The sequence below is a fragment of the Typopeltis vanoorti genome, chromosome 12 (genome assembly GCF_054136105.1).
Source record: "Typopeltis vanoorti isolate ZY-2024b chromosome 12, IOZ_Tvanoo_1.0, whole genome shotgun sequence".
Lineage (NCBI taxonomy): Eukaryota > Metazoa > Arthropoda > Arachnida > Uropygi > Thelyphonidae > Typopeltis > Typopeltis vanoorti.
Window position 1 is genome coordinate 18219080 of NC_143560.1, and position 13119 is coordinate 18232198.

General features: G+C 35.1%; 1 protein-coding gene across 1 annotated transcript in view; it reads left to right on the forward strand.

The window, feature by feature from the left end:
* LOC150100611 (protein FAN-like) overlaps positions 1–13119 on the forward strand; it is a 477112-nt gene that overhangs the window by 92901 nt on the left and 371092 nt on the right. Inside the window, exon 7 of the mRNA XM_090401841.1 lies at positions 9141–9185. Within this exon, the coding sequence (XP_090257967.1) occupies positions 9141–9185 (45 nt within the window). The remainder of the gene's footprint in view (positions 1–9140; positions 9186–13119) is intronic.

Here is a 13119-nt window from a genome sequence, read left to right on the forward strand (position 1 = left end):
AATACTATATTCTGTTGATTTTTCTATTTTTTCACTGCAAATATTTTGTTTGTGCATGATCTTTCAGATCTAAAGCATTCTTCATCATTTGATATCAGATATTTATTTATAATTTCTTGAATAAGGTTTGTACAGATTTTCAAGGTGATTGGTAATAGAGTGATTCCTCTATGATTATTTGGATCTGTTTTTATCTCTTTTTTAAAAATTTTGACAGTTTAATATTTTTCTCCATTCTTCCACTGTTTTTAGAGCACTTTTTTTTTTTTGCTAGTTCATTTAACTGAAATATTCTATATTTAACAACTCACTCTGTATTTTGTCTATTTCAGCTATTTTTCTTAAAGCTTTCTATTTGTTGTAATGTTATTTCTAAACCTTCATCACTTTTCAAGTTGTCAAATAAAAAGTTATATTTTCTTCATCCCTATACAATTTAGTAAAGTGTTCTTCCCAGCAATTAACCTAGCCTAACTTCATATAAACTTACATAATTCAGTTCTTTAGTTTATATTTAATCTTTATATTTGTATTTGCCTCTGTGTACCATAAAATTCATGTTTGAACTGTTTTGAATAATTATTCTGGAATTCCCATTTCTCAGATTTTATTTCTAGTTTCATTTCTTATCTTTTTCTTCATTATATTTATCTGTAGATGTTAGAAAGGCTTATTTCTTCTTTTATACTAATCATCAAACTTCCTCTGAGTACCAAAGAGTCCACTTTTTTTTTTTTTTTGGTCCAATTTTCTCTCTTTTTCTCGAGGCTTCATATATTGAATGCCTAATATCATTTTTAAGATTTTCCACCTTTGATTCAGTTCTGTATTTTCATTAAAAGTATTCTTATTAAAATGTTCTTTTTTCTTTATTCATATAATGTTTTAATGCTTTCTTCCTGTAATAGCTCCCCTTAAATGTTTTTATCTTTAATCCTGCTAATTTTTATCCCCCCCCCCTCAATCTCTCTCTCTCTCTCTCTCTCTCTTTCTGGGAATATACAGCATTCCAATAATCAATGCATGTTCCGTTCCTATGTCAGCTGATTTAGATCTTGCATATCACCAATTATTGGCTTAATGTTTCTATTGTGGATAAATTTTCTAAGCTATTTCTCCTTGTTATTTTATGATTATTTTTATTTTGGCAGGATGTTTTATTTTTTTTAATTCATTATCTGTATAGATAACAAATTCCATTTTTATTTTATTTTATTTTATATTGAGTTTCTTGTAATTCTTTGTAAAATGCATTTATTTCTGTTTCTTGTTTAACTTCTTCAGGATTATTAACCTTTTGAAATTTATTACATACCTTTGCATCTTTAATTGCTTATGAATGATTCTTTCTGATATGTAGTTACATTATTTTATATTCAACTGATATTGTTCATGATATTGTTTTGGAAAGATGGAAGGAGTACTTAGAAGATCTATATAGTGGAAAAGATCTAGATGCCAAGGCTATAGAAGATGAAACAAGACTTGATATGGAAGAAATTGGTCCAACTATTTTAAAAGATGAATTTGAATGGGCACTGAATGAATTGTCAGCCAACAAGGCACCAGGCACTGATAACATCCCCTCAGAATTAATAAAATACTCAGGAAACATAACTAAGTCATACCTTTTCAAGATCATAAAGGATATTTATGAAACAGGAATCATCCCAAAGATTTTACACAATGCTCTATCATACCCATTCCTAAAGTAAATAATGCAAACAAGTGTGAAAATCATCGAACAATAAGCTTAATATCACATGCTTCGAAAATACTACTCAAAATTGATTCTAGTAGCAAGGCTTATACGTTGGTTAGACATAACTGGTAATTAGTTTACGGAATTAACAACGCAAATGAAGTATATTAATTAAAGGTAACTTTAATGAATCACTTCTATATTTCGGCAACATCAACATTTTCAAGTAGGACAACACAATTGTCCTACTTCGGCCAAACAGGCAGAACAACTAATATCAGGATTTCAGAACACAAAGACTACATCCAGTTTCACCAGTACAGCTGCTCTGGGCTGGCAGACCATGCCTTAGATACCCACCATAAAATTCGTTGGAAGAAAACAAAAATAATTCATCGCAGCAAGTTTAAATACGAAAGATTATTCAAAGAATCTTCAGCAGCTCTAAAAAATGTTCCTAACCTCAACAAATTTGGGTGCATGAAACTACCCCAAATTTGGGAGATTTACATTATGAGAACTTCAGCCCAACAGCCAAGACTACCAAATTAGCCCGCAAGAGGGCACCATTAGGACTTTAGGAACAATATTAGTTTCTTGCTTTCTTCCTCATTTGCTTTGTGTTAGTGCCTGCGTGCACATACCATATCTTTATGTTCCTGAAGATGGCAATGTGACGTTGCCGAAATATAGAAGTGATTCATTAAAGTTACCTTTAATTAATATACTTCATTTGCGTTGTTAATTCTGTAAACTAATTACCAGTTACTACTCAAAATTATACAAAAAAGACTAACAAAGAAGGTTGAAGAATATGTTGGCAATGACCAGTTTGGATTCAGGAAACAGCAGGGGACAAGAGAAGCAATCCTAGCTCTAAGAACAGTTATTGAAAGAAGATTGGAGAAGAATCAAAATACTCTGATAGTCTTTCTTGACTTGAAGAGAGCCTTCGATAGTATTGACTGGAATCAAATGTTTCACCTCCTAAAAACAATAAAGGTAGATTGGAGAGATAGAAGGCTCATATTTAATCTTTACAAGCATCAAGAAGCCTTAATAGAAGCAGCCAGCAATACAACAAAAACCGCAATAGTAAAAATACGTAGAGGTGTAAGACAGGGGTGCTCTCTTTCACCCATATTGTTTAATCTGTACATTGAAGATGCAGTAAATAAACTGAAAGAACTAATAGAATCCGGAACTAAGATAAATGGAATTGCTGTTAACTGGCTACGGTTTGCTGATGATATAGCAGTTTTAACTGATAACGAAAACAAACTGAAAGCCACCCTAACAAAGATGGGAGAAATCTTCACACAGTAAGCCTAAAATTAATTATAAGAAAACAAAATTATTATTTACAAGTAAAGCAAATCCAATGAAAATAAACCTAGAAATAAATAATAACCTACTACAACAGGTATCCTCTTTTAAATATCTTGGAAGTCTTATCACAGAAGATGGAAGAAACCAATCAGATATTAAAGCATGAATAATCCTAGCCAAAAAAAGTATTCTATAACAGAAGAAACATTTTTACCAGTAAAGGACTTAGCATCCAGCTTAAAAAAAGGCTAGTGAAAACATGCATATGGAGCATTGCATTATATGGTTGTGAGGCCTAGACTCTAACAAAACAAGACATGAAAAAGTTGGAGGCATTTGAAATTTGGTGCTGGAGAAAGATGATGAAAATTAGTTGGACAGAAAAGAAAAGTAACGAAGAAGTTCTGAATATAGTTCATGAAGAGCGGTCATTAATGAAACACATCAATAAGAGATGAAAAAGCCTAATTGGACACCATTTGAGGCATGGGGGACTGATTACAGAAATAATGGAGGGGACTGTAGAAGGAAAGAGGCTACGAGCAGACCAAGAATTTCATATATAAATAACATAATGATACTAACTGGCACTAAGAGTTATGAAGAGATAAAAAGGAAGTCACAAGACAGGATGTTGTGATGTGCTGCTATATTTACCAATTTTCGGATTGATGCACCAAAGAAGAAGATTGTTCATGTAGTATTTTTGCTACTCCCACTTTTGCTCTTTCTTCTTAGCTTCCATCTCCTAATTATTTCATCTTATTTTTGATTTAATATTTAATGATCTTACATTCCAAGTTGTTTTCAAGTCATGTCCAAGTTTTCAATTTCCTTTTGTAATAAACGAAACTTTGTAACCCAGAAACCTTCAACCTCATAGAGAGCATTCCACAGACCTTTCACCAGCTTAGTCATGCATCTAAATCTTCTCTACCAACTCCTAGTCCCCAAGAAACCCAGGTGGCTAAATCTGTGCACAGTAGTCAAAATGTGACTGAATATAAAGAGGAATAACAACTTTCCTATCTTTACTTGTTAGTGTGTTTTTCAATATCCAAGTAATCTTTGAACTATTCTACCAACTTTTGTCCTCTGACTTCAACTCTGTCCACCATTATCCCCAAGTCCCTAGCCTCATCATTTGACTTGACTGCAGGAAACTGCAATCTAGTAAAATCAACATGATACACCATAGGCAACCTTTTCAACCCGAAGTGCAAAACCTTACATTCAACTGACTTCCTACCATACCAGTTTTACTAATTTCTATTTCCATATTTAATCTACCATCTTCATTAAAAATTGTGCCTAAATAGCTGAAATGTTTTATTTGTTCTATAGGTTCATCATTCAGGATACAATTGATGTTTTCAATGTTTCTATCTGTTTTTATTGTCTTTGTTTATTGCTGATTTTCATACCAAATTTTTTACATTAGTCAGGGAATCTTGAAGACTTGAACTGGATTTCTTCAGAAGTATAATATCATCTACATGAAGTAAAAACCTAAGATTAGCACAAACAATTTTGATATCAGATTTAATACCACTTTCCTTTGTAATGTGATCCAGATAGATAATGAATAACAGTTGAGATCACTTGCACCCTTGTCGCACCTGATTTAACATCAAAACCATCTTCAGGTAACTCCTTCAATTCTAACTGGTGACTTGCAGCTTAAATAGAGACTGTGTATTGCTTGATATAATATCCCATTCACACCATATAACTGTAGTGTTTTTTTTTTTTTTTTTTTTAAGCGCATTCCTCTTGGCACTTTGTCATATGCTGTGAAAGCTATGAAAGTTAAATATAAATCCTTGTTATATTTCCACATTTTCTCAATTATTTATCTTAAAGTGAAAGTCTGATCCTGCGAACCTTTATTTTACCTGAATCCATCTTGTTCTTCATGAAGTTTTTTTTTTTACCTTTAAAAGTCTAGAATATATTATATAACAATATTGGGGTTTTCACAGATAAAAGATTAAATGAAAATTTTCAATATGAAGTTGGTAATGATGTAAGCATTTCATTTTTTTTTTTTTTTTTTTTTATGTTGGGCCCATACACAGGAGGTTGATTGGTCAACCTATAGTACATTAGTACCGTATATGGGTGGTGGGTTGGGAAAGGAGGAATTTGTTTACATTTGATTTGAATGACTTTAAATTGTATTCGTTGGGGAACACAACAGGTGGGAGACTGTTCCACAGTGTAGCAGTTACAGGGATGAAGGAAGAGGAAAAGAAATTTGTTCTGTTTGTTTCTAGGTGTACTGTGAAGGGATGTTGTGCAGCAGCTGCACGTGTTCCTCTGAGCTTAGTACTGAGCAGGGCAATTATTGATGTTATTTCGGTTGAGCATTTCCCATGGAAATATTTGTAGAATATACTTACTGCAGAGACCAAACATCTGTGTGAAAGTGGGGGGGGGGGGAGAGAGAGTTGGTAAGGGATGGATCATTGATAAGTCTAATTGCCCTCCTCTGTATTGAGTCAAGCATTTTGAGAGAGCTTTTAGGGGCCCAAACCCATATGTGGGAGCAGTATTCAATAGTTGGGCGGATTTGTAACTTGTATAATGTTAGTAGCTGTTCAGGGGTGAAGTAATGTCTTGAGCGGAAGAAAAATCCTAGTTTTTTTGAGGCTGAGGATGCAATGTTTGAGATATGTTTGTGCCAGGAGAGGTTTGATGTGAGAGTGATTCCGAGGAGCGAGATCTCAGGCTCTCTGGAAATTTGGGTATCGTTGAAAAGGATACTGGGAAAAAGTTGTTATTTTTTATGGGAAATAGTACAGAACTGGGTTTTGTTGGTGTTGAAATTTATGAGGTTATCCGAACCCCATTGTAGGATGACTTGGAGATCGGAGTTGAGGGTGGTGGTGGTTGATGTTCTGTAGGATGAGGTGAGCTATGTAGGGTAAGGCTGTGTTGGTGTGCTGTCATCTGCAAAATTGTGTATTGGGTTGGAGGTCAATTGCAGTAGGTTGTTGATGTACAGCAGGAACAGGGTTGGTGAGAGGACAGAACCTTTTGGGACCCCAGCATTAATTGAGTGGTGCAAGGATAGAGAGCCATCTACCATCACACACAGTGTGCATCCAGACAGAAAACTGGTAAATATCGTACTGTCATAATATAAAAGAGGAGAGTGTTAAAATGATCAATTTAATACTCTACTTTGTATTCTCTCCACTGTATCAGAATCGCAACGGAAATCAGGAGACCAGACCTGCACACAATAGTCCAAGTGAGGCTTATCAAGGCCTTGTAAAGAGGCAAGATGACATCCTTATCTTTACGTGTGAAAATTCGTTCCAGCATTGCAATTATCTTTTGAGTTGTATTTGCAATATTTGCTACATGTCCCCCTGAACTTCAACTTACTATCTACTAACACTAAGATCCCTAGTCTGATCAGTTTCTTCTAACATAATCCCACCAATATAATGTGACATTGGATATCTAATCAAAGTCATGCATTGACATTGACCTGACATCCATTTTCCCATGCCCACAGTTCCAACCTGTTCAAATCATTCTGCGAGTACTGCATATCAACAGCATTCCTGGTTACCCTACCTATCTTTGCATCATAGCAAATAGTTGCATTCTTCTTTCGCTATGCCTTATCCCATGTTAAACGGGGTCAGCTTTCCCATCTTTAATCTTCTTCTTCCAGATTCTCTGGTCCAGGGCATCTTCCCGACTCCATCCTTTCTCCCTAAGCTCCTCTGCCACCTTATCTCTCAATCTGAGTTTGGGCCTGCCTCTTTTCCTCCTTCCCTCCACCTCCATACACTCCACTCGTTTACCAACATACTCCTCACTCCTTTTCTCTACATGACCGAACCACCTCGGCCTGCTTTCTTGTACCTTCTTACCGATCGGTCCCACCTTGATCGTCCTTCTGATGTAGTCATTCTTTATCCTGTCCTCCTTTGTCACACCACTCATCCATCTCAACATCCTCATCTCCGCCACCTCCATCTTCCTCTCCTGTGCCTTTGCTATAGGCGACGTCTCTGCGCCATGGAGCATCGCCAGCCTCACCCCCATCTTATACAGCTTTCCTTTCATCTTACAACTCACTCTCTTGTCACACAGGACCCCACTCATGTTCCTGCAGTTCATCCAGCCGCATGTTATTCGGTGTTTTATTTCCTCATCCAGGTCACCATTCCTCTTGACAACCAACCCAAGGTACTTGAATTTCTTCTCTAAAGTTAACCTTTCTCCCTGGATTCATATGATCATATCCTCGTCACTCCCCGTTGACATTCGGTCTTTACCCGGTTAATTTTCATGCCTCTCTCCTCCAATATCTTTCTCCACTCTCAGGATGATTCACAGAGAACAATATCATTGGCAAACATCATGCTCCCTGGCACCTCCTCCTTGACGTCCTCCACTAGTACATCCATGACCAGATCAAAGAGGTAGGGGCTCAGAGCTGATCCCCTATGCCACTGTCAAATTGTATGCCACCTGTCAAATCCTTTCTGATATCATTAATGTACAGATTGAATAATAGTGGACCAAGGACTGATCCTTGCGATACACCTCAGATTGTGTCTTAAACCTTGCAGACTCACATCCTCCATATACCAGTTTTTGATATGTGTCAGTCAGTCATCCTCTTATCTGATATTTTTTAATCGAATTCCATATTCTCCAATTTATGCAAGTCTTCCATGCTATGTTCTGTCAAAAATCTTAGCAAAATTCAAAAGTATCATGGTGTATCCATTGCCCTTGTCTAGTTCAGTGGTAACATTATTATTGAATGTGAACAAGTTTCTAAAACATGACCGTCCCTTAGTAAACCTATACTGTTCATTGCAAAGTAGAGATTCACTGTCAACCCATTTCTGAAGGTGAGTCCAAAATTATTTTTCCAAAATCTTCACCATCACTCCTGAGATACTGATTGGTCGATAGTTGGATACATCAGTCTTTGTACCACCTTTGTGTAATGGGATTACCATACATTCTTTCCATTCCTGTGGAAAGAATGTTTGGTAATCCCATTTTTTTTTTTTTTGCTAATTTTTTCTTTTGGATATTGCCATTTTGAACTGAACACTCTTTCCATTCCAGTTGAACTGAACACTCTTTTAGCACATGTGCTTATCCCATTAGTCCCTGTTGCTGAATTGAACACTCTTTCCATTCCAGTTGAACTGAACACTCTTTTAACACATGTGCTTATCCCATTAGTCCCTGTTGCTGAATTGTTATTCAGTTTGTTCCCCAGTGCTAGGACACTAGGAAAAATGCTAGGACACTCATCTAGTTAGCCTAAACAAGATCATGTGGTCACATTGTTTTATGTGTTCAATAAAACATGAATATGTAATGTTGATCTCTCTTCAGTAATAATTCTGAAAATAGATCATAACTGATTGTCATTTTATTTTTTTATATTGTAAAAATCATAGGTAGCTGATGTCAGATTGTGAAATACCTGTTAGATGAATTTAAACAAGAAACTGGAATACTTTTTTAATGCTTAAAATGTTTGTATTTCTGTTTCACCATTTGAGATCAAGAGTATTATTCAGTGTGCTCAGATAAACATAAATAAACACCACTACAAGAAATCCAAGTAAGAAAAATATGGTTATTTTATGCTATAAACATACTAGAAGAACAAAATAAATAATTTATCGAGTTACTAGTATTTTGCCAGATTTCAAACCTGCATCTTCAGAGTACAAATTAGCTGTTTTAGGATATACAAGCACTCAGATTGTTGCATAAAATTTAAATGGTAACTGGAAAGTTACTGATGAATTTGAGTTGTCTTTGTAATTATCTAATTGAGTGCTGCTGTATGTTTTACCACAATGTTGTGATTTGTTCACTGAAGATGCTGGTTTGAAATTCATTGAAATGTTAGTAACTCAGTGGATTATTTATTTTGCTCTTATGTTGTTTATACTGTAAAGTGCTATTTTGAATAGCCCACCCTAGCTTATCGTTGAATATGTAATGTTGATATCTCTTCAGTAATAATTCTGAAAATAGATTATAACTTATCTCTTTATTTTTTTTATGTTGTAAAAATCACTCAAATTCTTTGTAATTTATTTTGTTTAAGCTTCAAAGGGCATCAACCTTACCTGGAGCAGAACAAGCAGCAATGGTATGTTTTTTAAGTTGATTGTGAATTGAATTGAATTAAATATATTTTCCCTAGAAATTGCTCTTTTTTTTTTTTTTGCTAATTTTTTCTTTTGGATATTGCCATTTTATACTATTATCCCATTTGTTTTTTTCTCCTAGAAATCAACATTTTTGCATTTTCTTCCCCTACATTTGGGTCATCTGTTGCTGCTTGCCTTTCTCATACTTTCTCATTGTCTATATTTTCTTCCCATATTTTTGCTTTACTTATTTACTTTTTTTCTACTTTACTTCTCCTGTGTCCTTTTTTACTTTCTTAATTTCAAGAGCACCAATAATTGGATCCAGTGTCATATCACCATGATTCCATGCATTGTGATCTGTGGAAAACTGGAAAGATGGATTCTATATGCACTTAATGAAGCAGCAAACCCAAAACAAAAATCAAAGTCATATTGCAAATGTGAACAAAACCAGAAAAAAAAAAAAAAAGAAAATTATAATTGCATCACATTGTAAGAAGATAAACTTCATGATCATTATTTCAATTTATTTGCACATTCTTACCAAATGTAAATTTAAAATTTGCCTTCTATCGCCTGACGTGATCTAAACTTTTTTTGCAATTTGTCGTATTAAAATAACTTATAAAATAGGAAATAGATCCAAATGATTTTTTGTTATAAGATGAAATTTTCATGTCATTTTGGAAATTTCTGGAACAGAAGTACACTATCTGAAAAATCTGAACAACTCTTCATAATAATGGCTATTGCTTCATATTTTACAATCATGGGTCATTCATAGACAAACATTAACAGTAAAATAGGCTGTGCTGAAGAGTTTACTGATATTTTATGTGGCACTGTCATAGGATGCTATACAAACTCATCCAGAGGAAGAGTTTACAAATACCCATGCCAGCAGTAGGACTTGAACCTACGACCTCTCGATTTAAAGAACGGGTGTACTATTCATTCAGCCAACCAGGCCGACATTTTACTATAAAAGATTGCTAAATGAAAGAAGTAGTGTAAGCACGGTGGTAGAAAACTCCAGTGAATTATTTATAAATTCAGTCAGGAATACATAACCATACTTGAAGTAGAAAAGCCATCAAAGACCTGAAATGTGGAAAGGCAGCTAGAATAGATGAAATTCAACCAGTAATGCTCAAATATGAAGTTATAAAATTTTTACAGGGGCTACACTGCATAATTCAGAAGACAATTAGAGGGTGGAATTCCAGATGATTAGAGCACGGCTTGCATAATACCCATCTATAAAAAGGGAAATAAAACAATGTGAGAATTACTGAAATACACTGCTTGGAAAGAAGTCAATGGACACCATAGTGTGAGGAAAAAACAGCCATGGTGCCACTTTAATAAAACGTGGGACCTCTTTTTGCTGAGATGACTGCAGCAATCATACGAGACATACTTTCCTCAAGCATACAATAGAGATCAATGGGAATTTTGGACCATTCTATCTGTAGGCATGTAACGAGGTCCTGGACTATTGTGGAGCAGACATCTCTTGACTTCATATGATACTCCAGTTCATCCTGCTGGTGTTTAATAGAGTTGAGATCAGGGCTCTGTGGAGGCCAGTCAAGTGTGGTTATGTTCATGTCCAAAAACCACACGGTTACCAACAGCAGCTTTATGGCACAGTAGATTGTCTTGCTAAAAGAGATATCATAAAATAGGAAGCATTGCATTGTCCAGAATGTTCAGATACCTCTCAGAGTTTAATGTGCATGGCACCACAAAGATAGGTTCCAGGTCAAACCAAGAAAAACAAGACCACACCACCACAACTCCACCTACAAATCATAGTTGGGCTTATGCACTCTGGTAACAGATGTTCACTGGGCATCCACCACACCCATCCATCTGCTCGGTAGAGTGTGTAGCATGATTCATTGCTACATAATACAGCTTTCCAAGCTTCATGTCCCATGCCACTGAAGACAATGTTGCATGTTGGTTCGGGTAATGTGAGGCTTGCATATTTCGGTCCCGCTGTGGAAACCCATGCTGTAAGCCTCAGTGCTGAATGTTTTTGTGCAGATTCGTGTGTTAGTCGATGGAACTCTGCATTCAACATGTCAGCTGACGAATAGCAGTTTTTACATATGATCCTTTGTAGCATCCTATGGTCACATTCAGTGAGTGTGGTGGGTTCAAGTGCGAGGCCCCTGTGCTTCGATCTCAGTATGGTATCACTGATGGTTGGTTTGGGAGCCCAAATTGTTAACAATTTGCCAAACAGATTGACCTGCAACATGGCATCCTACCAAAACACCTCATTCAAATTCCATCAGTTTCCTTTACGCAGTCATTTTACCCAAACGCAGTTGCACTGACTTGGAAGCATCATATTCCTTCAATAGGGTATTTGTTGAATTCTTTCCAACTAGCGTATTTCCATGCTGAGTGTTCTTGGCAAGATTTATGTAAATATATTTGAGAAACGGCCAAGAAAAATTGTGGAAGGGAAGCTTTGTGAAGAACAACATGGATTCAGGCCAAACAGAAGGATAGGATTGTAAGTGTTAGGTTCAAATTTTCAGTTCAGAAAACGTGGGAATATAACAAGGATTTATATTTAAGTTTTGTAGGTCTGAAAAAGCATATGACAAAGTTGCAAGAGGAATGCTCTTCAAAATGCAACAGTTATATAGTGTAAATGAGAGAAAATTATATCAAGCAATACATAGAGTCTATTTAAGCTGTAAGTCAGCAGTTAGAATTGAAGGAGGTACGGGAAAATGGTTAGGTTTAAATCTGCTATGTGACAATGATGCACATTTTCTCCATCCTTATTTATTATCTATTTGGATTCACATTATGAAGAAAAGTGGTATTAAATCTGATATCAGAATTGGCTATGCTAATCTTAGGTCTTTACTTGATGCAATGACATTATACTTCTGAATAAATTCATGACAAGTCTTCAAGATTGCTTGACTAAATTGAAAAATTGTTGTAATAAATTTACTATAAAAAACAGCAATAAAAAGGCAAAGACAATGAAAACAGGTAGAAACATTGAAAACCTCAACTGCATCCTGAATGGTGAACATATAGAACAAGTAAAACATTTTGGCAATTCAGGCACAATTTTTGATGAGGATGGCAAATTAAATATGGAAATAGACAATGATTTAGTAAAGCTGGTAAGGTAGAAAGTCAACTAAATAAATTTATATGGGATAAGAAAGAAATTAGTCAAAACACTAAATTAGTTGTATACGAGACAGTGTTCAAATCAATTTTGAGTTATTGGATCTGAAGGCTGGATTAGAAATAAAACACTTGATGATGGACTGGTGATCACAGATATGAGAGTATGCGAAACATTAGTAGAGTAAACAGATGACATTAATGGGAGTATCATATTAAAAATGAAGATATTAGTTAAAGAACTTGCCATTGTTGGCTTTTAGGAATGTGTTAGCGGAGCTAATCTCAGATGGTATGGTCAGTTAAACAGCGTGAGATAGGAAAGATTAGCAAAAACCAGTGTTCTTTTCCAAATTGGTAGGGAAAAAAGTCAGAGTAAAATGAAGATGCTGGTGGTTTTATACAGTTAAAAGTATAAGAATACAGATAAGAGATTAATTTGGTGAAAATTGTTGATTGGAAGTTGGTAATGGTATAACTTTTTTCATGTAGTGCTATCATAGTATCCTGTATACCCCCTGAGGGTACATATCAAGTTTGATGATGAAGATAAAATAAATAACAAAAAGGTTTCTGAGAGACCACTTTTATTTATTTTATTTTATTGAATTTAAATTACTTTTCTGTATTAATGAAATTTTCATTAGTCTTAACTTAGTCTCTGGTTGGAGATAGGGATAGTTCCATTATCTACTAAGCTTTCTTATTTTTCTAACTAAGATCTGGAATTTAATCAACTAACATCATGAACAATATTTTTTG